Source organism: Jaculus jaculus, chromosome 14 (genome assembly GCF_020740685.1).
Source record: "Jaculus jaculus isolate mJacJac1 chromosome 14, mJacJac1.mat.Y.cur, whole genome shotgun sequence".
In the NCBI taxonomy this organism is placed as follows: Eukaryota; Metazoa; Chordata; class Mammalia; order Rodentia; family Dipodidae; genus Jaculus; species Jaculus jaculus.
Window position 1 is genome coordinate 3,136,358 of NC_059115.1, and position 27,457 is coordinate 3,163,814.

Below are 27,457 nucleotides of genomic sequence, written 5' to 3' on the forward strand. Positions count from 1 at the left end.
TCCTGCCACAGCCTCCCAAGTGCTGGGATTATCGAGTGAGCCACCACACCTGGCTTAGAACTGAATTCTTGTCTCTTCACCTTTGTCTCTCCAGCCCCTTGCTGCGCCCCTCCCTCTCTCCACTTTGAGGTGTCGCAAGCCCAGACAGGACCTCTGTACGAATTAGGGAAAAGTTCCTCAAAATGCTCGACAAACACCACTGAAAAGTTCTTAGTCGTGCCATTCCCTAGCCCCTCCCCTGGACCCATTTAAGACACCCCCCTCTGCCCCCTGCATCCTACCCGGCTGGTGGAATCGTGCAGAACCCAGCCAGCACACCCATCAACAGCAGCTACCTGGCTGACTTCTCCCCATCTCCCTCCTGCCACAGTGACCCCACCCTAACCCAGCCAGCAGCACCCACCTCAGGGGTGTCCTGGCCTCGATACGCCAGCCGGTACCCTAACAGGGTCCCCTGCACTGGCACCTTCGGCTCCTGCCACCACACGAGGGCCTGGCTCCCATTCCGCATGGCACTAACATTCTCAGGGGGGCCCAAGGGCACTGGAGACAGGGAAGAGAGGAAGTTGGCACCCCCACCTCTTCCTGACCCCCCCCCTGTTCCCAGGGCAGCAGGGGGCAGGATTTAAAGGGCATGTGCACGGGGGGAACTCACGCAGGCTTTGTGTGAGCGAAAGCATACAGAGGGATCTGGGAGAGCGGCCAGCGGGCAGCAAGCACTGAGGCTTAGGGGCTGGACAAGAAAGAGATCGAGGCCAAGCAGAGTAAAAGGGGTGACAGGAGGAGCTTGGGGGGGCACCCGTGCGAGCAAAGCACAGACGTGGCTGGGTGTCACGTCATCTCCATCCCCAATCCTTCTTACCACCCTCTGGGGTCTCCACAGGAAGCCAGTGGGTCCAGGGCGAGGGGCCCTGACTGCTGGTGCAAGACACCCGGATGTGATAGGGGGTGTGGGGAAGGAGCCGGTCCAGCAGAAGCTGGTGGGGAGGCACGGATACTTGGAAGGTGAGAGGCTCCTCCGGAGGGTCCGGCTCCCCCAGCCTAACTCCGACCGCGTCATCAGACAGTACGGCCTGTGGGAAGGGAAGGGCGTGAGGGCTGGAAGGCCCTGGTCATACGGACAATCATACTGCTGTCAACTGCGGAGGTCCTAGTGTGACCCAGCCATGCAGAGCGGCGTGTGTGTGTGTGTGTGTGTGTGTGTGTGTGTGTGTGTGTGTGGTGTGCGATCGGCCCGTACTAGACAGCATGAACTCCAGGATCTGCCAAGCAAGGAAACCATATGGCCACCCAATGAGGCTCTCTCTCACCACGTGTTAAAGTCACCTCTGGGAAGCTCTTTGCCCCTCCCTGAGCCTCAGTTTCCTCATCTAGCAAATGGGGGATTAGAGAAGCAGAGCCTTAAAAGATTGTTTAAAAACTAAATGTTGCTGCGAATGGTGCCTCATGCCTTTAATCCCAGCACTTGGGAAGCAGAGGTAGGAGGATCGCCGTGACTTTGAGGTCACCCTGAGACTACATAGAGAATTCCAAATTAGCCTGAGTTAGAGCAAGACCCTACCTCGGAAAACCAAAACCAAAAGAAAAGAAAAGAAAAGAAAAGAAAAGAAAAGAAAAGAAAAGAAAAGAAAAGAAAAGAAAAGAAAAGAAAAGTAAAACGAAATGTTTGGGCTGGAAGTGTAGCTCAGCTGTAGAGCACTTGTCTAGAGTCCACAGTGAGGGGCTGGGGGCGTGGCTCAGAGGTAGAGCACTTGTCTAGATCCACAGTGAGGGGCTGGGGGCGTGGCTCAGAGGTAGAGCACTTGTCTAGATCCACAGTGAGGGGCTGGGGTCGTGGCTCAGAGGTAGAGCACTTGTCTAGATCCACAGTGAGGGGCTGGGGGCGTGGCTCAGAGGTAGAGCACTTGTCTAGAATCCACAGTGAGGGGCTGGGGGCGTGGCTCAGAGGTAGAGCACTTGTCTAGAGTCCACAGTGAGGGGCTGGGGGCGTGGCTCAGAGGTAGAGCACTTGTCTAGAGTCCACTGTGAGGGGCTGGGGCGTGGCTCAGAGGTAGAGCACTTGTCTAGATCCACAGTGAGGGGCTGGGGGCGTGGCTCAGAGGTAGAGCACTTGTCTAGATCCACAGTGAGGGGCTGGGGGCGTGGCTCAGAGGTAGAGCACTTGTCTAGATCCACAGTGAGGGGCTGGGGGCGTGGCTCAGAGGTAGAGAACTTGTCTAGAGTCCACAGTGAGGGGCTGGGGGCGTGGCTCAGAGGTAGAGCACTTGTCTAGGATCCACAGTGAGGGGCTGGGGGTGTGGCTCAGAGGTAGAGCACTTGTCTAGAGTCCACAGTGAGGGGCTGGGGGCGTGGCTCAGAGGTAGAGCACTTGTCTAGAAGTCCACAGTGAGGGGCTGGGGGCGTGGCTCAGAGGTAGAGCACTTGTCTAGATCCACAGTGAGGGGCTGGGGGCGTGGCTCAGAGGTAGAGCACTTGTCTAGAGTCCACAGTGAGGGGCTGGGGGCGTGGTTCAGAGGTAGAGCACTTGTCTAGATGCACAGTGAGGGGCTGGGGGCGTGGCTCAGAGGTAGAGCACTTGTCTAGAATCCACAGTGAGGGGCTGGGGGCGTGGCTCAGAGGTAGAGCACTTGTCTAGATCCACAGTGAGGGGCTGGGGGCGTGGCTCAGAGGTAGAGCACTTGTCTAGAATCCACAGTGAGGGGCTGGGGGCGTGGCTCAGAGGTAGAGCACTTGTCTAGATCCACAGTGAGGGGCTGGGGACGTGGCTCAGAGGTAGAGCACTTGTCTAGATCCACAGTGAGGGGCTGGGGGCGTGGCTCAGAGGTAGAGCACTTGTCTAGATCCACAGTGAGGGGCTGGGGGCGTGGCTCAGAGGTAGAGCACTTGTCTAGAGTCCACTGTGAGGGGCTGGGGGCGTGGCTCAGCAGTAGAGCACTTATCTAGCAGTCACAAGGCTGTGCATTTGTTCCCGGCATTACAAAATCACATACACACATATAGAAAAAAAGAGACCACAACAAAAGAACCAAACCTTGGGCTGGAGGGATGGCTTAGCAGTTAAGGTGCTTGCCTACGAAGCCTAAGGACCGAGGTTTGTTTACCCAGGACCCACATAAGTCAGATGCACAAGGTGGCGCATCCAACTGGAATTCGTTTTCAGTGGCTGGAGGCCCTGGTGCACTCATTGTCTCTCTCTCTCTCTTTCTCTCTCTCTCAAATAAATAATAAATAAATGAAAGAAAACCAAAAAAACAACACCAAAGGTTAAATGTAGTTAGGCAGCAGGTGTGGCAGCTCCTCTGTGTAATCCTGGCATTCAGGAAAGTAAGACAGGGGAATTGCCATCCAGGCTAGCCTAGGCCACCGAGCAAGACTCTGTCTTAAAAAAATAAATCTATCTTGGAGCTGGAGAGATGGCTTAGCGATTAAGGCGCTTGCCAGGAAAACCAAAAGACCCGAGTTCAATTCTCCAGGACCCACGTAAGCCAGATGCACAAGGTGGTGCATGCATCTGGAGTTTTTTTTGCAGTGTCTGGAAGCCCTGGTATGCCCGTTCTCTCTCTCTCTCTCACTCTCTACCTCTTTCTCAAATAAACAAGTAAAAAAAAAAACACTGTCCCGAGACACAAAATGGCCTGGATACCCATGACCTCACAGTGCCGGACACTACCTATACAAGACCATCATAAAAGGAGGAAAAGATCATGACATCAAAATAAAAGAGAGACTGATTGAGATGGGGAGGGGAAATGATGGAGAATGGAGTTTCAAAGGGGAAAGTGCGGGGAGGGAGGGTATTACCATGGGATATATATATATATTTTTAAATTATTTTGTTCATTTTTTATTTATTTGAGAGCGACAGACACAGAGAGAAAGACAGATAGAGGGAGAGAGAGAGAATGGGCGCGCCAGGGCTTCCAGCCTCTGCAAACGAACTCCAGACGTGTGCGCCCCCTTGTGCATCTGGCTAACGTGGGACCTGGGGAACCGAGCCTCGAACCGGAGTCCTTAGGCTTCACAGGCAAGCGCTTAACCGCTAAGTCATCTCTCCAGCCCTACCATGGGATATTTTTTATAATCATGGAAATTGTTAATAAAAATTTGAAAAAAATATCTTTTTTTTTTTTTTTTTGGTTTTTCGAGGTAGGGTCTCACTGTAGCCCAGGCTGAGCTGGAATTCACTCTGTGGTCTCAGGGTGGCCTTGAATTCTTGGTGATCCTCCTCCCTCTGCCTCCCGAGTGCTGGGATTAAAGGCGTGCACCACCGCGCCCAACATCACTCCTTCCTTCCTTTCCGTGTTGGAAGATGGGCCCAGGAGCCATGCCCATGCTAGGCAGACAATCGTCCACTAAGCTACATCTCAACCCTGATACAGCCAACATTTTTCTCATGCCCACTATGTGACAAACCCCTGTCCAGCAAGTACTTGGTGGGCTCTCACCGTCGATGTATGGACTCGGGTCTCTTGCCAATCCCATTTTACAGAAATGAGCATGCAGGGGCCCTGCAGCTCCATTGTTTCCCTGAAGTCAGAGTTACTAAGGAGGAATCCACCGACATCACGTGAACCTTCAAGTGGGCACACCCATGGTGGGCACCGGGAGCGGGTGAGGGTGTCCCATGCCTCCCCTCTGACCCACAGTGACAGACCGTAAGAGGAACCTTTGGCAGGGCAAAGGGGAGATGGGTGCAGTGTGTGGGCCCATGTTAACTCCCACTTCTCTTTTCTCCCGAGAGAGCAGTGACCCTCCGTCAAGAACCTGCCGTCCTCTCGGCTTGAGGACAGCAGGAAGTGAGACCTGGAGAGGGAAGAGAGCACACTTCTGCTTTGCCGGGGACAGTGCACGGAGGTGGCAGAAGTGCCGCGGGCGCATGACCGGGCATTTTGAGGTCTTCCGTAGTGGGAAGCCTCGGGTACTGAACCTCAGCTGTGGCCTTTAACCATGGTTTGGAGGGATTGATGCCCACTTCCAACGCAGGCTCTCTCAGTTCCTCGCCTTGGAAAGGGGAAGGTGAACAGCGTTTTCTTCTAAGGTGATAAGCACGTGAAGTTGCACCCTGGGCGCTTAAGTGTAAGAAGCCCAATTCCTAGGGGTTGCAGATGTTCCTCAGTATAACAGTACTTGCCTCCACCTTGCAACCAGCCCCTCAGTGGAAGATTCTAGACAAGTGATCTATCAGTGAACAAAACCCCAGCCCTTCACTGTGGATTCTAGACAAGTGCTCTACCTCTGAGCCACACCCCCAGCCCCTCTGTGGGTTCTTAACAAGTGCTTTACCTCTGAGCCACACCCCCAGCCCCTCACTGTGGACTCTAGACAAGTGCTCTACCTCTGAGCCACGTCCCCAGCCCCTCACTGTGGACTCTAGACAAGTGCTCTACCTCTGAGCCATGCCCCCAGCCCCTCACTGTGGATCTAGACAAGTGCTCTACCTCTGAGCCACGCCCCCAGCCCCTCACTGTGGATCTAGACAAGTGCTCTACCTCTGAGCCACGCCCCCAGCCCCTCACTGTGGACTCTAGACAAGTGCTCTACCTCTGAGCCACGCCCCCAGCCCCTCACTGTGGACTCTAGACAAGTGCTCTACCTCTGAGCCACGCCCCCAGCCCCTCACTGTGGACTCTAGACAAGTGCTCTACCTCTGAGCCACGCCCCCAGCCCCTCACTGTGGACTCTAGACAAGTGCTCTACCTCTGAGCCACGTCCCCAGCCCCTCACTATGGGTTCTAGACAAGTGCTCTACCTCTGAGCCACGCCCCTAGGACCTATGTAAAGCCAGGTGTACAAAGTGTTTCATGGATGTGGCAAGAGGCCCTGGGGTGCCCATTCTCTCTCCCCACAGTTTCCTCAAAAATAAATAAGGGCTAGAGAGATGACTTGCTGCAAAGCCAAAGGACCCAGGTTCAATTCCCCAGGACCCACGTAAGCCAGATGCAGAAGGGGGTGCATGCATCTGGAGTTCATTTGCAGTGCTGGAGGCCCTGGCGTGCCCATTCTCTCTCTGTCTCCTCTCTCTCTCTGCTTGCAAATAACTTTTTAAGAAGTTTAAAAATAAATAAATAAATAAAATACATAAAACTCAGTGTGGGACTGGAGAGAGCTGCTTGCCTGAGAAGCCTAAGGACCCAGGTTTGATTCCCCAGGACCCACATAAAGCCAGATGCACAAAAGGGCACATGCATCTGGAGTTCTTCTGCAGTGGCTGGAGGCTTTGGCATGGCATGCCCATTCTCTCTTCTGTGTAATAAATTAAAAATTAAAAATATTTAAAAAAAAAACACGGTACTGTGCTACATGCCTTTAGTCCCAGCACGTGGGAAACAGAGGCAGGATGATTTCTGTGAATCTGAGGCCAACCTGGGACTGCAGAGTGAGTTCTAGGTCAGCCTGGGCTGGAGCCAGATGGTTCAGCAATAAAAACCAAATGGGGGGAAAATGTAACTGCTAAAATGCATCTGTTTTGTTCCACATGCTGTTTTTGTTGTTTGCTTGTTTGTTTCAGGTAGGGTCTCACTCTAGCCCAGGCTGACCTGGAATTCACTATGTAGTCTCAGGGTGGCCTCAAACTCACAGTGATCCTCCTTACCTCTGCCTCTGATTAAAGGCATCTGCCATCACGCCTGGCTCACATATGCTTTAAGATGGCTACCTGCATTCATTCACTGAATTCTCATTACGGGCCTATCTAGTAGATATCACCATGATGCCCATCTTATAGATGGGAGAACTGAGGCCCCAAGATGTGAAGGCACTTATCCAAGAGGATCAGAATCTTGGACGCCTGGCTTCTTTTGTGTCTTAACACGCCAGGGGTCTGTTTTTTTTTTTTTTTTTTCAGGGGGGAAGATGTGGACCTGTGGGTACAGGTGGAAGAAGGGCTGAGATCCACCAAAGTCAGGGGGTGTCTCACCTGAAGGTTGCAGTGGGTGAGGGGGTAGATGCCACTCATGCCCGGGGTCCAGGCTACCCCCAGTGTGGTGGGCTGGTGGGAAAGCAGGTGGAGGTTGCGGGGTCGCTGCGGGAGCACTGTGGACAGATGAGGGACAGGAGTGACTCTTGGCAGCCTTTGCCCCAAGTTCCCAAGTTCCCGTCCTGACCTCTGCCTTACACACTCCAAGTCCGCCCAGCTCCTCCCCCCCCTCACCCCCTCTATCCCCTCTCTCCCCTGAACCCATTTGTTTTTCACCTCTGATGGTGGCTGTGCGGGAGGTGGTGACCCCTTTGGCATTATGGGCTTCGCAGGAGAAAGAAGAGGTCTTGTTCAGGCCTGGGGGAAGAATGTGAGAAAAAAAAGGGAACATGTCAGATGGGGGAGGGGAAAGCCCCCAGGCCACGCTGAGCCCTCAAACAGGGTTGAGCCTCACCTGGCACTCGGAGGAGAGTAAGGAACATTGGACAACATATAAGGACAAGAGTTCACTCCCAGACAAAAGGTTAGGCTCGGCGGGCGGGCGTGGTGGCGCCCTCAGGGGCATAGAGGTAGGAGGATCGCCCTGAGTTCGAGGCCACCCGGAGGCTACATAGTGAATTCCAGGTCAGCCTGAGCTAAAGTGAGACCCTACCTCAAAAAAAAAAAAAAAAAAAAAAAGAAGGTTAGGCTTGTGGCTTTCCTCTCAGCACACGGACACACGTGACACACACAGGGACACACAATCACACAGTCATATATGCCCAGAAGTAACCAAACACTCACAGACACACACGCTTGACTCCCACATAGACCCATGCAGACACGCGGGCAGGCGTGCGGTACAGACATACAAGTGTGGACTCTTTGCTCGGCCTCGGGGCTCACACCTACTTGTCTGGCACAAGCAGGAAGATGTCAAGTTCAAGGCTTGTCTAGGCTTACAGAGTGAGTTCAAGGCCACCCTTAGGAACTTATTGCGATTCTCAAAACAAAAGGAAAATAGAAGGTTGAGATTGTAACTCACTCATACTTGTCTAGAGTCCACAGTGAGGGGCTGGGGGCATGGCTCAGAGGTAGAGCACTTGTCTAGATCCACAGTGAGGGGCTGGGGACGTGGCTCAGAGGTAGAGCACTTGTCTAGGATCCACAGTGAGGGGCTGGGGCGTGGCTCAGAGGTAGAGCACTTGTCTAGGATCCACAGTGAGGGGCTGGGGGCGTGGCTCAGAGGTAGAGCACTTGTCTAGATCCACAGTGAGGGGCTGGGGGCGTGGCTCAGAGGTAGAGCACTTGTCTAGAATCCACAGTGAGGGGCTGGGGGAATGGTATAGTGGTAGAAGGCATGGAAAGGCCCAATACTGCATAAAAATAAAGAGAAAGCTAGGTATGATGGCACACGTCTTTAATCCTAGCACTCAGGAGGGTAGGGTTGGATTGCTGAGCATTTAAGGTCAGCCTGGGCTACAGAGTGACTTCTTGGTCAGCCTTAGTTAGAGTGACATACTATTTCAGGCCAAAAATAATAGGCCTGGAGAGATTGCTTAGTGGTTATGGCACTTGCCTGCAAAGCCTAAGGACCCAGGTTCTATTCTCCAGGTCTCATGTCAGCCAGATGCACAAAGGTGAGTCAAGAGCAAAATTGCACATGCCCACTAGGTGGCGCAAGCATCTGGAGTTCCCCTGCAGTGGCTGAGGCCCTGGGATACCAGTTCTCTCTCTCTCCCTCTTCCTCTCTCTCTCTCTAAAAAAATAAATAAATAAATAAATAAATAAAATATTTAAAAAAATAGCTGGGCGTGGACTGGAGGGATGGCTTAGTGGTTAAGGCATTTGCCTGCAAAGCCAAAGGACTCAGGTTCGATTCCCCAGGACCCACATTAGGCAGATGCAGAAGGGGGCACATGCGTCTGGAGTTCATTTGCAGTGGCTGGAGGCCCTGGTGCACCAATTCTCTATCTATCTGCCTCTCTCTCTCTCTGTTGCTCTGAAATAAATAAATAAATATGAACAAAAAAATTTTTTAAAAATAAATTTTAAAAATGAAATATTTTTAAAAAGCCAAGCATGGTGGTGTACACCCTTAATCCCAGCACTCACTCAGGAGGCAGAAGTAGGAGGATCGCTGTGAGTTCAAGGCCAGCCTGAGACCACATAGTGAATTCCAGGTCAGCCTGGACTAGAGGGAGACCCTACCTCGAAAAAACAAAATTACTTAATTAAATAAAATTAAAACGAGAGAAAGAAATATTCACTCATATACATGTACAAACAGAAACAGACTCATAATGGTCTATACAGATTTCCACTGACGTGCAGACATCTATCTGACACCCATCTTTTTTGTTGTTTTTTTTTGGGGGGGTTTTCGAAGTAGGGTCTCACTCTAGCCCAGGCTAACTTGGAATTCACTATGTAGTCTCAGGCTCAGGGTGGCCTTGAATTCACAGTAATCCTCCTACCTCTGCCTGCCGAGTGCTGGGATTAAAGGGGTGGACCACCATGTCCGTAAGCCACACTTCTTTTGAGGAGGTGGGTGTGCGGGCATGCACAAAAGTTTGCTGACTGATCATCTTGCTTCCTACTAATACTTGTCTGCTAAGTCTGTTCTTCCTGCCGCACTGGCATCACAGTATTGCTGGAAAACACACACATATATTCAAAACACACACACACACACACACACACACACACACACACACACACACGGCCACAGAACATATTCCTACCCTGGGAAGTAACCACCTCTGTTTCCTTGGCTTGGGCCAAACTTCCTACGGATGTATATGGGAGTTGCTCTATTCTCTTTTTCTTCCTTTCTTTTTGTTTTCAAGGTAGAGTCTCACTCTAGCTGAGGCTAACCTGGAACTCACTATGTAGTCTCAGGGTGGCCTTGAACTCACTGCGATCCTCCTACCTCTGCCTCCCGAGAGTGCTGGGATTAGAGGCGTGCGCGGCGGCTGAGTCGCTCCTTTCTTCACGCCCCTCTGGGGACACCCCTCAGTTGCCCTGCCCTGGATGAGTCTGATAAAACCACAACCTGCCCCCTTCCCCACGGCGCTGTGTTTTGTCTTCATCCCCAGAAAGCTATGTAGTTGCCCTGGAATCCTGCAACCTTCCCTAGTAGGAAGTTTGCTCCAGGAGAGCAGAAATTATGTTTGTCACCCTGTGATGTCAGCATGGCCTGGAACAAGGCAGGTCCTACAGAGACATCTGTTATATGAGTGAATGCATTCATTTTGTCACGCTAGGGATTGAACCCAGGCCTTATACATGCTGGAAAAGTACTCTGCCACTAATCCAAGCCTCTAGCCCCTCACTGTGGGTTCTAGACAAGTGCTCTACCTCTGAGCCACGCCCCCAGCCCCTCACTGTGGATCTAGACAAGTGCTCTACCTCTGAGCCACGCCCCCAGCCCCTCACTGCGGATCTAGACAAGTGCTTTACCTCTGAGCCACGCCCCCAGCCCTCACTGTGGATCTAGACAAGTGCTCTACCTCTGAGCCACGCCCCCAGCCCCTCACTGTGGATCTAGACAAGTGCTCTACCTCTGAGCCACGCCCCCAGCCCCTCACTGTGGATTCTAGACAAGTGCTCTACCTCTGAGCCACACCCCCAGCCCCTCACTGTGGATCCTAGACAAGTGCTCTACCTCTGAGCCACGCCCCCAGCCCCTCACTGTGGATCTAGACAAGTGCTCTACCTCTGAGCCACGCCCCCAGCCCCTCACTGTGGATCTAGACAAGTGCTCTACCTCTGAGCCACGCCCCCAGCCCCTCACTGTGGATCTAGACAAGTGCTCTACCTCTGAGCCACGCCCCAGCCCCTCACTGTGGATCTAGACAAGTGCTCTACCTCTGAGCCACGCCCCCAGCCCCTCACTGTGGACTCTAGACAAGTGCTCTACCTCTGAGCCACGCCCCCAGCCCCTCACTGTGGATCTAGACAAGTACTCTACTTCTGAGCCACGCCCCCAGTCCCTCACTGTGGATCTAGACAAGTGTTCTACCTCTGAGCCACGCCCCCAGCCCCTCACTGTGGATCTAGACAAGTGCTCTACCTCTGAGCCACGCCCCCAGCCCCTCACTGTGGATCTAGACAAGTGCTCTACCTCTGAGCCACGCCCCCAGCCCCTCACTGTGGATCTAGACAAGTGCTCTACCTCTGAGCCACGCCCCCAGCCCCTCACTGTGGATCTAGACAAGTGCTCTACCTCTGAGCCACGCCCCCAGCCCCTCACTGTGGATCTAGACAAGTGCTCTACCTCTGAGCCACGCCCCCAGCCCCTCACTGTGGATCTAGACAAGTGCTCTACCTCTGAGCCACGCCTCCAGCCCCTCACTGTGGACTCTAGACAAGTGCTCTACCTCTGAGCCACGCCCCCAGCCCCTCACTGTGGATCTAGACAAGTGCTCTACCTCTGAGCCACGCCCCCAGCCCCTCACTGTGGGTTCTAGACAAGTGCTCTACCTCTGAGCCACGCCCCCAGCCCCTCACTGTGGATCTAGACAAGTGCTCTACCTCTGAGCCACGCCCCCAGCCCCTCACTGTGGATCCTAGACAAGTGCTCTACCTCTGAGCCACGCCCCCAGCCCCTCACTGTGGATCTAGACAAGTGCGCTCAGACTCTGCCACCACTGGGGGTTCTAGAGAAGTGCGGTTCCATCAAGACACATCCTCATCCCTTGTTTTTTGAAGGCAGGGTCACGCCGTACCAAGTAGGCCTTGGACTTGTGATCCTACCACCTCAGTCTCTAAAGTACCTGGAATTCAAGATCACCAGGTTGGACAATGAATGAATTCATGTTTGTGGATCTATATACTCTGAGGGCTTTTCAGTGTGCATGTAATAAAGAAAGGCGTGTGAACTGTCATAGGTAAGCCGGTTAATGTGTCGAGTAAGGGTTTTGTGGGTCTTGGAGTTAGACCGTGGGACAAAGCGTCTCCATGTTTGTATCTCTTGTGTTGTGTCTCGTTTTGTTTGATTGCTTCTGAATTTTGTCTTTTGAGACAGTCAGGCTGTGCTAAGTTCACTAAAACTATGTTAGCCTTGAAGTCATGGCAATCCACCTGCCTCAGCTTCTTGAGTGCCGGTGTGACAGGTGGAGCCACTGTACCCAGCTTTGTCTCTGTTGCTTAAAAAAAATTTTTTTAAGGGCTGGAGGGATGGCTTAGTGGTTAAAGCACTTTCATGAAAAGCCAAAGGACCCAGGTTTGATTCCCCAGGACCCACGTTAGCCAGATGCACAAGGTGGCACATGTGTCTGGAGTTTGTTTGCAGTGGCTGGAAGCCCTGGTGTGCCCATTCTCCCTCTCTCTCTCTCTGTTTCTCTTTCTACCTGCTTATTTCTATCTCTGTCCCTCAAATAAAAAAAAATTAAATATTTTTGTTTATGAAAGAGAATGATAAAGTGAGCCAGAAAGGGAGAGGGTAGGGAGGGAGGGAGAGAGGCATCCCAGGGCCTCTTGCCTTGCAAACAAATTCCAAACACAGGTGCCACTTTGTGCTTCTGGTTTTATGTGAGCACTGGGGAATGGAACCCAGGCTTACAGGCTGTGTCCCCAGTGCCTTTAGCCACTGAGCCATGTTCTCAGACCTTTTATAAAAAAAAACAACTATTTGTGGGCTGGAGAGACGGCTTAGCGGTTAAGCGCTTGCCTGTGAAGCCTAGGGACCCCTGTTCGAGGCTCGGTTCCCCAGGTCCCACGTTAGCCAGATGCACAAGGGGACGCACGCGTCTGGAGTTCCTTTGCAGTGGCTGGAAGCCCTGGTGCTCCCATTCTCTCTCTCTCTCTCTCTGCCTTTTTCTTTCTCTCTCTCTGTCTGTCTGTCACTCTCAAATAAATAAAAATGAATAAAAATTAAAAAAAAAAAAACTACTTGTGTTGCTGGGCATGGTGGCACACGCCTTTAATCCCAGAACTCGGGAGGCAGAGGTAGGAGGATCGCTGTGAGTTCGAGGCCACCCTGAGACTACATAGTGAATTCCAGGTCAGCCTGGGCTACAGTGAGACCGTACCTCAAAAAACAAAACAAAACAAAACAAAACAAAACAAAACAAACAAACAAACAAAAAACAGCGACAAAACCCAAGGAAAAGCCAGGCGCGGCGGCGCACACCTTTAACCCCACCCAGCACTTGGGAGGCTTAGGGTGGAGGATCAGTGTGAGTTCGAGGCCAGCCTGGGGTACAGAGTGAGTGCCAGGTCAGCCTGGGCTCCAGTGAGCCTCTGCGTCAAAACAGCACACCCCCCCAAAGTGTTGGGGGATGTGCGGGGACTCGGGATGCGCGGAGGGGGTGGGGGGGCGGCGCGCGTGTGCCCGGTCTTCCCAGCGCCGGGTTGTTTTGGAAGGCGACCTTCACCGGCAGACACAAAGTTTCCTTTCCTCCGTCAGCAGAGGGACGGGGGCCAGAGGGAGAAATGCAGCCAGCCCCAGGGCCAGACCGGAGGAGCGGGGTGTAGGGGGGCAGGGAAGCTCCGGGGCGCGGGGACCGCGGGCGATGAGCGCAGCCAAGGTCAGGTGCCCATGGGGACGGGAGGGGCGCGCGCTGGGTGCCCCTCCACCAGCCGCCTGGCACGTGCCCTCCTCCACCCAGCCCCGCCGCCGCCCAGGGCGGGGCGCAGGGGATTCTGGTGCCCGGTTCTGTTTCAGTTCTGTTCCGACCGCAGCATTCCTACCCACGCGTGAGTCACCAGGGCACCTCCCCCGCCTCCATGCCCCGCACTGTCCCCTCCGCTTCCGGATAGCCTGGGGACATAGCCTGGCATTCCCCCCACCCAACACACACACCTTCTCAGGTCCCAGGGGGCACTAGAGAGTCTGGAACCCCCTTTTCCCTCCAGTCTCCCTTCCTCAGGCTCCGCTGCCTCCCCCAGGAGTGTGCACTGCAGATGTGCGCTCCAGATGTGCGCTCCAAGTCCCTCCAGGTCCCCAGCCCATCCGCTCCCCCCCCCACACCCCGCCCCATTCCCTGGGCTTTTCTGAGGGAGTAAGAAATAAGAGGACACCGCCCTGACTCAGATAGAGGGACCGAGACGCGCCAACTGACGACATTCCTTCACAAGCCCCCCCCCCGCCCCCAATCTCCCCACCCCCAGAGTGAATCACACGGGGGCCGTTATTAGCACAACTATAAACACAGAAAATGCCGCCACTTGGCCATCCGTACGCAATCCCCAGGGCAGATGATGTCCCAAACACAGTGACATAAAAATGCACAGCGACTTAATACGTAAACCCACGGGCTGACAGCCAGGAACGTTCCCAGACACACACACACACACACACACACACACACACACACGTGTCAGTGTTGAGACAAACACATAAATGCACAATTGCACCTGCCACAGACTCTGCAAACACCTAGCCAGTCTAGGATACACAGTGCTTAAACGCAAACACCGGGCTGGGAAGATGGCGCAGCGGTTAAAGCACTTGCTTGCAAAGCCTGCAGGCCCTGGGTTCGATCCCCCCTCCCCCCCCCCGTAATCACGCAAAGCCAGATGCTGGAAGAGGGGCAGGAATCTGGAGCCAGTTTGCACTGGCAGGAGGTCCTGGTATGTCAGTACCCTCCCCTCGCCCTCCCCCCATACCCAGTTACACAAGCCACGCAATACGGCACATGTTGAAGCGGCAGGGGATAGATAGATACAACCCAGGTTCATGTCGACTTGTTCACACACAAGCACACAACTATGTCAAAACATAGCCCAGGGCTGGAGAGATGGCTTAGCCGGTAAGGCACCTGCCCGCAAAGCCAGGGACCCAGGTTCGATTCTCCACGACCCACGTAAGCCAGATGCACAAGGTGGTGCATGCGTCTGGAGTGGCTGTAGGCCTTGGCGAGCCCCTTCTCTCTCTTCCCTCTTTCTCTCTCAAATAAATTAAAAATTTTTTAAAAATATTAAAAAAAAAAAAAAACCTCACATAACCCAACACAGCTTCCTGTGCTCCAAGATGTAGGCTGATAAGAAAACACAGTTGTGCAGTCCAGCTGCGGACACGGGAACGCGAGGAGGGTGGTCCTGCCACACACGCGTGGCTTGTCACAGACTCCCTGGTGGCTGGTGGATCCTGTGTTCAGCCATCGAGAGTCAGTGAGGCTGGGTGTGGTGGTGCATGTCTTTGATCCCAGCACTTGGGAGGGTGAGGTAGGAGGATTATTGTGAGTTTGAGGCCACCCTGAGAGTACACAGTGAATTCCAGGTTAGCCCGGGCTAGAGTGAGACCCTACCTCAAAAAAAAAAGTCAGTGGGGAGGGGATGTGGGGAGATGGCTCAGTGGGTTAAAGGCATTTTGCTTACAGAGCTTCCCACTGGGGTTCCCCAGCCACCCAGGCAAAATTTGCCATATGTGCAAATAAATAAAAAATTTAAGATTCAGGGGCTGGGGCTGGAGAGATGGCTTACCGGCTAAGGCGCTTGCCTGTGAAGCTTAAAGACCTAGGTTCAATTCCCCAGTTCCTACATAAGCCAGATACACAAGGAGGTACATGCTTCTGGAGTTCGTTTGCAGTGGCTGGAGGCTCTGGCATGCCCATTCTCTCTCTCAAATAAATAAAATACTTTTAAAAATAAAAAAGAAGCTTGATGTGGTGGAGCATGCCCTTAATCCCAGCACTTGGGAGGCAGAGGCAGGAGGATGGCTGGGAGTTCGAGGCCACCCTGGGACTACATAGTGAATTCCAGGTCAGCCTGGGCTAGAGGGAGACCCTACCTGGAAAAACCATGAATGATAAAAATAAAAATAAAAATAAAAATAAAAAAAGCCAGGCGTGGTGGCACATGCCTTTATTCCCAGAAACCTCCCTAATACTACTAGTACTACTACTACTACTAATAAAAAGAGTCAGTGCTGGTGAGATGGCTTAGCGGTTAAGCGCTTGCCTGTGAAGCCTAAGGACCCTGGTTCAAGGCTCGTTAGCCAGATGCATAAGGGGACACACGCATCTGGAGTTCGTTTGCAGTGGCTGGAGGCCCTGGTGTGCCTATTCTCTCTCTCTCTATCTGCCTTTTTCTCTCTCTGTTACTCTCAACTAACTAAATAAAAATGAATTTAAAAAATTAAAAAAAAAAAGACTCAGTGGGGGCCAACACACACACACACGCGCACACACACACACACACACACACACACACACACACACACGGAGACCCAAGAGCGGGTAAAGGGTGTGAGTGAGGGGGAGTTAGTTAGTCAGGAGGGAGGGGCCAAAGAGAGCACACCATGCCTTCCGGCTTCAGCAGGACCAGAGTTCTGAGTCTCATCCAGTCATCCAGTCAGCTCTCTCGCCCCCTAACCTGGAGCCAGACCCTGAGTCCAGACTCACCTCAGCCTGAAAGCGGAGCCCACCACAGTAAGAATATAAATAAGGGGTTGCAGAAATGGCTCAGTGGTTAAGGCGCTTGCCTGCAAAGCCAAAGGACCCAGGCTCGACCCCCCAGTACCCACGTAAGCCAGATGCACGAGGGGGCGCACGCATCTGAAGTTCATTAGCAGTGGCTAGAGGCCCTTGGCACACTTATTCTCTCCCTCCCTCCCCCTGCCTATTTCTCACTCTCTCAAATAAATAAATAAATAAATAGGAATATAAATAAATCATCTGAGCCTCCAGGACCCTGCTCTGGTAAGCCCACCTTCATCTTAGCCTGGCTGGGCTAATATGGGGTGCGGGGTGGGGAAACCCTAATCTCATATGCGTTCCCCACCCACTCCTGCCAGCCACATGACGGGAGCTCTCTGAAATTTTCTTTTCCTCTCGAAATCTAACAAAGTTCCTTTAAGCCTTACCCTCTGGTCTGTGGATTTTGATTCTTTAAATTCATAAGGCAAGAGAGATGGCTTGATGGTTAAAGCACTTGCCTGCAAAGCCGAAGGACCCAAGTTCGATTCCCCAGGACCCACATAATGCCACACGCACAGGGTAGCACAGGCGTCTGGAGCTCGTCTGCAGTGGCTGGAGGCCCTGGTGTGCCCATTCTCTCTCTCTCTCTCGCTCTGTCTCTGTCTCTCTTTCTCAAATAAATAAATAAGCAAGTAAGTAAATGAAGATGGAGTCCCCTAAATTTGTGGGTGCGTTGGTGTATCAGTGTATTAGCAAGGAACCCCAAAACCCTTGTTACGTTGGTGCACATTCTCACACACACACAGTCAACACATTTCAACTTCACATAGGCTTTTTATTTTTATTTTTTATTTTTTGGATAGGGTTTTGTATAGCCCAGACTGGCTGGCCTCAAATTCACTATGTAGCCCAGGCTAACCTCACTGGATAGCCCAGGCAAGACTTGAACTTCTGATTCTCCTGCCTGTGCCTCCCAGCAGTACAGGTGGACACCACCACGCTCAGTGAGCATGCTGGCTCTAAAGGGGCACAGGAGCCCACGCGGGCACACGCACCTGTGGGCATATTGCTGTGAGGGGTGTTGTCATTTTCAAACAGAGAGGTGTGCAAGATGGCCACCGAACACACTCCCATCTTGCAAAGTGTCAGGAGCTGTGAACACAGGACCATACCGACCGAGGCAGCCAGAGGCTGATGTTGCTCCTCAGTGACACTCACACGGATACACACCCGCTGACCCTTGCTAAGGAGCACGTTACTGCAAAGTGTTTTCTGCTGAGGGTTACATGGACACACCAGTGGTCAAAAAATGCATATCTAGAGCCGGGCGTGGTGGCGCACGCCTTTAATCCCAGCACTCGGGAGGCAGAGGTAGGAGGATGGCTGTGAGTTCGAGGCCACCCTGAGACTGCATAGTGAATTCCAGGTCAGCCTGGGCTAGAGTGAGACCCTACTTTGAGAAACAAACAAACAAACAAAAAACCAAAAAACAAAAAAAAGAAGAAGAAAGTAAAAAGCATATCTAGGGCTGGAAAGATGGCTTAGCGGTTAAGGCGCTCCCCTGCAAAGCCAAAGGACCCAGGCTCGATTCCCCAGGACCCACGTAAGCCAGATGCACAAGGTGGTGCATGCACCTGGAGTTCATTTGTTGTGGCTGAAGGCCCTGACATGCCCATTCTCTTTCTCTCTCTACAATAACAGAAATTAATTTTAAAAAGGCATACCTTGCTATGGCCCGCGCCCCAGCTATGTGCACTCTGACACATACAGACCTCCTCGCCCCTGGACAAGAGCTTCTGCCACCGACCGAAGACACTGGTGTGCACCCAACAGCCCCGAACCTGCATGGCCCCTTCCCCTCTCCCAGGTCCTGCCAAGCTGACTCAGACCCCATTCCCGTCCCTCCCCGACCATCCACTTGAGCCACAGGCCTGAGTCACCCCTCTGGGGCCAGCGTGCTCATCACACTTCCTTGCACACTCAGAGTCCCCGGAATGCTGAAAATGTGGGCTCCTCCCTGGGCCCTGGGAGGACCCCCCAGGAAGACAGCAAGTGGGGACTTGAGAAACGGCCCCCCTTCTTGCGGTCTCTGTCTTTCTCTCTCTCTCTCTCTTTCTTTTTTTTTAAAATTTTTATTGTTTGATTTTTTGGAGGTGGGGGGGGCGGTTCTCACTCTGGCCCAGGCTGAACTGGAATTCACCTGCCTCTGCCTTTAATCCCAGCATTTGGGGAGGCAGAGGTGGGAGGATCGCCGTGAGTTCAAAGCCATCCTGAGACTGCAGAGTGAATTCCAGGTCAACCTGAGCTAGAGTGAGACCCTACCTCAAAACAAACAAACAAACAAACAAACAAACAAACAAACAAAAAGATGGTCTCAAACTCCTTATCCTTCTGCCTCTACTGCCTAAGTGCTGAAATCTCAGCATATACCATCATCATGGGAGGATCGCTGTGAGTTCAAAGCCATCCTGAGACTGCAGAGTGAATTCCAGGTCAACCTGAGCTAGAGTGAGACCCTACCTCGAAACAAACAAACAAACAAACAAACAAACAAACAAACAAAAAGATAGTCTCAAACTCCTTATCCTTCTGCCTCTACTGCCTAAGTGCTGAAATCTCAGCATATACCATCATCATGGGAGGATCGCTGTGAGTTCAAAGCCATCCTGAGACTGCAGAGTGAATTCCAGGTCAACCTGAGCTAGAGTGAGACCCTACCTCGAAACAAACAAACAAACAAACAAACAAAAAGATGGTCTCAAACTCCTTATCCTTCTGCCTCTACTGCCTAAGTGCTGAAATCTCAGCATATACCATCATCATGCCCAGGCATTTGAATTTTTTTTTAAAAAATTTTAATTAAAAAAAAAAACACTTCCTGTGTGTCTTTTACTTTTTTGCAAGCAGAGAGAGATAGAGAGAAGAGAAAGAGACAGAGAGAACGGGCGCACCAGGGTCTCTTCTAGCTGTTGCAAATGGACTTCAGACGCACGCATCTCTTTGTGCATCTGGACTCGCGTGGGTCCTGGGGCACTGAACACGGGCCAACAGGTTTTGCAGGAAAGAACCTTAACCATTGAGCCATCTCTCCAACCCGTAAATTGTTTTTTGTTTTCTGTTTTTGTATAGAGTCTTACAATATAGCCTAAACTGCCCTCACTCTAGCATAGGCTACCCTGGATCCCACTATGTAGCCCCGGCAGCCCTGGAGCCCACTAGGTATCCTAGGCTGGCCTTGAACTCGTGGTGCTTCTCTTGCTTGAGGTAGGGTCACTGTAGCCCAGGCTGACCTGGAATTCACTATGGAGTCCCAGGGTGGCCTTGAGCTCACGGCGATCCTCCTACCTCTGCCTCCCGAGCAAGCGCTGGGATTAAAGGCGTGCGCCACCACGCCCGGCCCCATTTTTAGTATTTGTTTGAGTCTCTTGAGGGCTGACATTACAGATGTGGCTGCGGCCACCATGCCTGGCTTCTGTAATTGTCTTCCTATCTCTCCCTCTCTGTTCTCTGGGGTTCATCTCACCAAGAGGACCTCAGCTCAGTTGAGACCTCTTCCCCTTGGCTGAGGCGGTTGAGGGGGAGGCTGAGGGAGGAGGGCATGTTTCGTTCTGATACCCTGCCTGGGTCAAGGGCTGGCAAAGGGGCGCCAGGCCCACACACTTGGGCCACTGAGTGATTCAGAAAAAAATCCAGGACAAAGACTGCTATTCAGAGAGAGAGAGAGAGAGAGGGAGAGAGAGAGGGAGAGGCTGGTGTGTGTGTGTGGGGGGGGGGGTTGGCAGGACAGGAAAAGCAGAGAGACAGAGAGAGAAACAGTGAAAGAGATGGTGCTGAGCATGGCGGCGCACGCCTTTAATCCCAGCACTAGGGAGGCAGAGGTAGGAGGAGGATCATCTTGAGTTTGAGACCACCCTGAGACTACATAGTTAATTCCAGGTCAGCCTGGACCAGAGTGAGACCCTACCTCAAAAAACCAAAAAAACAAAGAAAGAGATGGAGAGCCGGGCATGGTGATGCACACTTCTAATCCCAGCACTCAGGAGGCAGAGGCAGGAGCATCTCGCTGTGAGTTCGAGGCCAGCCTGAGACTACATAGTGAATTCTGGGTCAGCCTGGGCTAGAGGGAGACTCTGCTTCTGAAAATAAATCAATAAGAGATGGAGAAATAGGGAATGGAGAACAGACAGACAGACAAGACAGACACAGGTAGAGAAACGCTGAGACAGGGGCAGGGGGTCATGGACAGACCAGTGCAAGGCACCCATTCATACAGATGCAATGAATGAAGGGCGCTTGCTTGCCTTGTCCAGCGGTCCCATTCCCAGACTCACCTGGCACGTGCAGGCTGTGCTGGGAGCTGTGGCCTGTGCCTGGGCCTAGGGGGACAGCATCCTGGAGCCAGAGTAGGCCCACAGGTTCTGGGGGTCCCTGGGCCCGGCAGCTCAGGTTGAAGGGGGTGTTGGCAGTCACGGTCCTGTCTTCGGGCTCCTCCAGGAAGTAAGGCAGGCCTGGGGTAAGAGATGATAGAGGCTGGGGTCCCTCCGAGCCTCACAGGGTCTCTTCCACGGTTAGCATACTGCCCGGCTATGAACTCCAGACCCACCCTGCAGGGCCTGTGATCTGGCCCTTCCCAGAGGTCTGGACCCTTCGGAAACTCCCATCTCTCTCCAGACATCCGACCCCTCTCAGGCTTCCATGCCTAGGACCATGATATCTTTTTCTTTTATTTTATCTTATTTTTTAAATTTATTTGCGGGTTGTGGAAATGGCCTAGCAGTTAAGGCATTTACCTGTGATGCCTAAAGACCCCGGTTCGATTCCGCAGGACCGACATAAGCCAGATGCACAAGGGGGTGCCTGCATCTGGAGTTCGTTTGCAAAGGCTGGAGGCCCTGATGCACCCTTTCTTTCTCTCTCTCTTTCTTTCTTTCTTTCTTTCTTTCTTTCTTTCTTTCTTTCTTTCTTTCTTTCTTTCTTTCTGCCTCTTCCTCTGTCTCTCTCTTAGCTAATGAATAGAATATTAAAAACTAAAATGATATTTATTTGAGAGAGGGAAAGAGACAGAGAGAGAATGGGCATGCCAGGGCTTCCAGCCACTGCAAACGAACTCCAGATGCATGTGCCCCTTGGGGCATCTGGCTTACTTGGGTCCTGGGGAATCAAACCTGGGTCCTTTAGATTTGCAGGCAAGTGCCTTAACTGCTAAACCATCCCTCCAGCCCTATGACTGTGATCTCAGTGTCTGATTCCTCCTATGTCTCTTTTCTAGAGTGTGCGGATGTATATGTGTGTGTGGTGTGCATGTGTGTATGCATGTTAATATGTGTGTGGGCATGTGCATGTGGAGGCTAGAGGTTGGCATTGGATGTCGTCTTCAGTCACTCTACCATTTTTAAAAATATTTATTTGCTTATTTAAGAGAGAGAGAAAGAGGCAGAGAGAGAGAGAGAAAGAGAGAATGGGTGCACCAGGGCTTCCAGACACTGCCAAAGAACTCCAGACACATGTGCCACCTTGTACATCTGGCTTACATGGGTCCTGGGGAATCAAACCTGGGTCCTTTGACTTTGTAGGCAAGTGCCTTAACCGCTAAGCCATATCTCCAGCCCTAACATTTTATTTTATTTTTTTTTAGTTTTTCGAGGTAGGGTCTCACACTAGTCCAGGCTGACTTGGAATTCACTATGTGGTCTCAGGGTGGCCTCGAACCCACAACGATCCTCCTACCTCTGCTTCCTGAGTGCTGGGATTAAAGGTGTGCGCCACCACCATGCCCAGCCCAGCTCTCTCCACCATTTTTGTTTTTATTTTTTTTGCATGTGCAATATGGTGCATGCAACATGTGGGTAAGGATGTGCATGCCTAGAGGCCAGAGGAGAACCCTGGGTGTCCTTCTCTGTCGCTCATTCTGGTGCTTCCTGGAGATGGAGCTGCTGTCCCTCAGCCAGCCCCAGGGAGCGTCTGGTCTCCCCTGGGCCCCCACAGGCTAGGGGAGGGGCACAGATGTGTGTGGCCACCTCCAGCTTCTTACGTGGGTTCTTAGGAGTTGATCTTAGAGGTCTCAGGACCAAGAGACCCTCATACTTAAATGGCAAGGGCTCTGAACCACTAAGCCATCTCCCCAGCCCTCCATATTATTTATTTACTCTTTTATTTTATTTTATTTTATTTTATTTTATTTTTTGAAGTAGGGTCTCACTGTAGCTCTGGCTGACATGGAATTCACTATGTAGTCTCATGGTGGCCTTGATCTCACTGTGATCCTCCTACCTTCACCTCCCGAGTGCTGGGATTAAAGGTGTGTACCACCATTCCTAGATTTCCATCTTTTAAAAAATATTTTAAAGGGCTGGAGATATGGGTTTAGCGGTTAAGCGCTTGCCTGTGAAACGTAAGGACCCTGGTTCAAGGCTCAATTCCCTAGGACCCACGTTAACCAGATGCACAAGGGTGCGCACGCATCTGAAGTTCGCTTGCAGTGGCTGGAGGCCCTGGCGCACCCATTCTCTCTCTCTCTGCCTCATTCTCTGTCTATAGCTCTCAAATAAATAAATAAAAATGAACAAAAACAACAACAAAAGAGTTTTTTTTTAAAAACCCAGTGGCAAGAGGCCCTGGCATGTCTGTTCTCTATCTACCCTCTCTCTCTCTCTCTGCTTGCAAAAACAATAAACTTAAAAAAAAAATTAAAGTAGTTTTATTTTGGGCTGGAGATTGCTTAGTGGTTAAGGCACTTGCCTGCAAAGCCTAAGGACCCAGGTTCGATTCTCCAGGTCCCATTTTAGCCAGATGCTTATTTGAGAAAGAAAGGCAGGGGTGGGGGGGGAGAGGAAGAGAGAAAGACAGACAGACAGACAGAGAGAATAGGTGCACCAGGGCCTCCAGCCACTGCAAATGAATTCCAGATGCATGTGCCACCTTGTGCATCTGGCTTGTGTGGGTCTTGGGGAATTGAACCTGAGTCCTTTGGCTTTGCGGGCAAGATCCTTAACTGCTAAGCATTCTCTCCAGCCTTCCATCTTTTTATGTTGTTGTTGTTTATTTTTATTTATTTACTTGAGAGCGACAGACAGAGAGAGAGAGGCAGATAGAGAGAGAATGGGCACGCCAGGGCCTCCAGCCACTGCAACTGAACTCCAGATGTGTGTGCTCCCTTGTGCATCTGGCTGACGTGGGTCCTGGGGTATTGAGCCTCGAACCAGGGTCTATAGGCTTCACAGGCAAGCGCTTAACCACTAAGCCATCTCTCCAGCCCTCCATCTTATTTTTTGAGGCAGAGTCTTTTGCGGAACCTGTAGCTCACAGATGTGGCTAGATTAGCTAACCAGCAAGCTCCAGGAATCCTTCTGTGTCTACTGTCCCCAGCACTGGGGTTCTAGGTACATACCACCATGCCCAGCTTTTCTGTGGGTGCTGAGTATCCGAACCCATGTTCCCATGCTTGTGTGGTAAAGTGGCAAGTGCCTTACCAACTGGACCAACCATTTTTACCAACTTTTTTTTTTTTTTTCTGAGGCAGGGTCTCACTCTAGCTCAGGCTGGACCTGGAATTCACTCTGTAGTCTCAGGGTGACCTCAAACTCATGGTGATCTTCCTGCCTCCCGAGTGCTGGGATTAAAGGCATGCACTACCATGCCCGGCTCCAGCTATTTTTATTTTATTATTATTTCTTTTTAATTTTCTTTTTTTTTTTTTCTCAAGGTCGGGTTTTACTGTAGCTCAGGCTGACTTGGAATTCACTATGTAGTCTCAGGGTGGCCTTGAACTCATGGTGATCCACCTACCTCTGCCTCCTGAGTGCTGGGGTTAAAGGCGTGTGCCACCAGGCTCAGCTGTCCTCTCTTTGTGAAATAGGGTCTCACTATGTAGCTCGGGCCCTGAACTACAGATCCTCCTGTCTCAGCTTCCTGAGTGCTAGGATTACAGGCATGTGCTCCCAAACCTGGCTTTATTCTCATAATTTTACTGATGAGTAAAATGATGTCCCTGGGTGGGTGGGAGAGTGAAGTCACATGCATCTGACTCCCCTCCCCCAGGACAGACCCCCCCCATGTCTTTTTCCCTAGGACATATAATCTTCAACCCCACTCTTCTATAATTTTTTATACTTTTTTTTTTTTGAGGCAAGCCCAACAGACTGGCCTTTTTTTTTTTTAATGCAAGTGTGGGGAGGGGGAGGGAGAGGATTGGCATGCCAGGGCCTCCAGCCACTGTAATCAAACTCCAGATGCATGCGCCACCTTGTGCATCTGGCTTACGTGGGATGTGGAGAGGCGAACGTGGGTCCTTAGGCTTTGCAGGCAAGAGCCTTAGCCGCTAAGCCATCCCTCCAGTTCTGATCTCCCCTAATTTACAGACCTCCTAAGCCTCCTCCTCGGCTCCCCAGATCTCTTACATCTCTAGGCTACAAGTCAAGGGACGCCCTGAATATTTGAGCACTCTGAAGCACCCTCAGAACCGCTGAGCCCCGAGCTTACCTTCCAGGCCCACATAGCCAGGCTGGGACAGGAAAGTCCGTCCGCTCAGGTCCACCGCACACTGGTACCGCCCTGCGTCTGCAAGCTTCAGGGATGAGATTCTGGAAGGGAAGGGGAGGGACGGTGAGGTTTAGGGTCAGGGGCTGGTCACTCGGAAGGGTCAGCAGAACTGAAAGAAGGGATCTGGACGGGAAACTTATAGAAGGATGAAGTCAGTACTATTTTTAACTCATTTACGGAAGAGGAAAATGAAACCCAGAGGTCATATCACAAGCTCAAGGCCACACAGCCAGTGAATGGTGAAGCAGAGAGCCCAACCAAGGTAGAGCTATGGGCCAGTGCCTGTGGTGGGTCAGCGGGTTAGGAAGTGATGGGTCAGGGAGAGATGGCACACCTGAGTTGACTGATCACTCTCCAGTCATCCTGCCCATCTTCGCCCAGGGGCACCTGGGTCTGGGTGCTGTCTGCCAGCTCTAGGATCTGTCCATCCCGAAGCCAGCTCACCTCGGGGGGTTCCCCCTGAACCTGGAGCTCACACCGCAGTGTCCCCGTGAGGCCTCGGGCCCCGGTGATGTTTCCCGGGCTCCCTACAAACGGGCTGTGGGTTTCAGCCTGCGCATCTGTCAAGGAAGACCGGAGAGGAGTTGAGTGTGCTTGGGAACCGTGGGTTCGCTGCACCTAAGCTCTGCCCTGTCCACCGGCTGCCAGGACCTCGCTGGGCCCTTAGGCCCACATAGTTATAGAGTGACCTCAGGGGTGGGGGTGGAGGGAGGAGGATGGGAGTCTTCCCAGGGGACTGAGGTCCAGCGTCCATCCCGTGTCCAGCCTGTTGGGAAGTAGGCCTCGGATCTGGCAGCCTCCCACGCCCTGGATTGCCTGGTAGGGGCCATTCCTTGCCCTTTCTTCAGGTCTCCAGGGACCTCACAGACTGGGCTGAGGGATAGAGGGGAAGAAACGGAGCCGGGATGGAAAGGGAGAGGCGGGGAGGAATGAGCCCGAGGAACACAGCCTCCCTAGAGAGGCCTGTCCAGTGGGACAAGGACAAGTGGGAGGGAGGAGCTAACAGTGACAAGGGGAACCCCGGACTCCACAGCCCCCCTCCTGTCTTGTTTCCTTGTCTTCTGAGGGGCCCCAAGTTCAGCTGGCTCCTTAGAGCCAGGCCTCCAGGCCAGCCTCCTCCCCCACCCCTCCCTTAGCCAGTTCTGTCTCTGGTCTCTCCTTGCCCATCTCGGACCCTCCCAAGTTTCTGTTTCTTGATCTGATGTTCCCTTCCCGGTCGAGGTCGATCTCCCCATTTTCTCCAGCCCGGGCCTGGTGGAGGGGGTCGTTCTGCTTCCCCCTGAATCCTCTCTGTTGTCCCAAGAAAACTCCCTAAGCCAGCCCAGAACAACCCCCCATTCCCCAACACCTGCCATCTGCCCCCATCCCTCATCCCCCTTTGCCCTCACCCCGTTAGCCGATGGCCCTGACCCCCCACCACCAATGAACCTCCATCACTTACCCTTGGGGGCCACGTACCCCCAGCAGCAAAGCACCAAGCACCAGGCCAAGGGGATCCTGCCCATCCTCGGGACACCAACCATGCAGTCAGATGCCAAAACTTTTCTCCGAAGTTGCTGGCCCTTCACTCCACTCGGGAAGGGGGTAGGGGGCAGGGCCGGGTTGTCCCCGGCCCTCCCCCCCCAGCTCCCGGGGCTCCCCGGATTTGGCACTACCCCCCCCCCCCACACACACACCCCGCCTGGCACAGCGGGAGCCCCCTGGGCTGGGCTGGCTCAACTCCTCCGCAGCAGCAGTCCAGCCAGCCAGCGTCTTCTGCCCGCGATCCCAGCCGCCTTCCTCTCTCTCCTCCCTCCCAGACTTTGGGCAAGCCTCTCTCCGCCCCTAGCTCCCCCTCCACCTCCACCCACCAAGGCTGGAGCCCCGGGGGCCGCCAGGACTTGGAGGGGGGCTAACAGGCCCGAGGAGAACAGAGCAGCAGCCTGCTCTTAAAGGGGCCTTGGAGGGAGGATGGGGAGGGGGAAGGGGGACCCCCCGATGGCTGTGTGTGTTTCTCCGGCAGCTCCGGGCGCTGTCCCTCGGGGCTCCTTCAGGGGCTGGGAAACATTCCTGTAAAACTTTCAACTCCTTGCAGCCCACGATGGCCCCCTCTCTGCCTCCACCTCCCCCCCAAACTCCCCAGCTCAGCCCTAGCCAGGCCTCCTGCATTCCTGTCACACTCAAGGCTGCTTGGACAAGGACACACGCACACTCTCTCACACACACACATCAGATGGCATTGACGAGAAGCCGAGACAGGTAGAGACTCGCAGGGGCACGCTGCAGGCCCACGGACACCCTCGGGCAGCCGAGCCAGGTCGGGAGCCTGCCTGATAAAGAAACCCCAGAAATGGAAGGTCGCTGATGACCAGGTGGGTGTCCCCGGTGGGTGGGTGGAGGGGGCAGATGGGATGGACACTCACCCCAGGAGACAGCACTGTTCAGACCCACCAATGCCCTCTTGGACACAGAAGTGCGTACCCAGTGCACCCACCCACCCAAGGGTGGCCCACAGTGTTTATTCAGTGTTGCCCCTTAACCACGTGACCAGGAAGGCAAGTGTCATCCTCCTGTGCCTCAGTCTGTCTTTCTGTAAGATGGGCCGAGGACAGGTCCAGCTGGCGTTACTAGCGGGCAGACACTGTGGGTGAAGGCGTGTGCAACTTCCTCGCACGTGGGA

The 27,457-nt window shown here is 52.8% G+C and overlaps 1 protein-coding gene across 2 annotated transcripts in view; it reads right to left on the reverse strand.

The window, feature by feature from the left end:
• Positions 1 to 26,813, reverse strand: part of Axl (AXL receptor tyrosine kinase) — a 50,594-nt gene extending 23,781 nt beyond the window's left edge. The window contains exons 1-8 of one of the 2 annotated variants that reach the window (XM_045133724.1): positions 26,240 to 26,813; positions 25,133 to 25,358; positions 24,739 to 24,839; positions 20,592 to 20,768; positions 7,193 to 7,273; positions 6,917 to 7,032; positions 863 to 1,073; positions 404 to 543 (exon numbers count right to left, since the gene is read on the reverse strand). In XM_045133724.1, coding sequence (XP_044989659.1) covers positions 404 to 543; positions 863 to 1,073; positions 6,917 to 7,032; positions 7,193 to 7,273; positions 20,592 to 20,768; positions 24,739 to 24,839; positions 25,133 to 25,358; positions 26,240 to 26,321 — 1,134 coding nt within the window. In that variant the 5' untranslated portion in view covers positions 26,322 to 26,813. The remainder of the gene's footprint in view (positions 1 to 403; positions 544 to 862; positions 1,074 to 6,916; positions 7,033 to 7,192; positions 7,274 to 20,591; positions 20,769 to 24,738; positions 24,840 to 25,132; positions 25,359 to 26,239) is intronic. The other variant, XM_004670307.2, reaches the window with a different exon arrangement.
• Between the last annotated feature and the right edge of the window lie 644 nt (positions 26,814 to 27,457).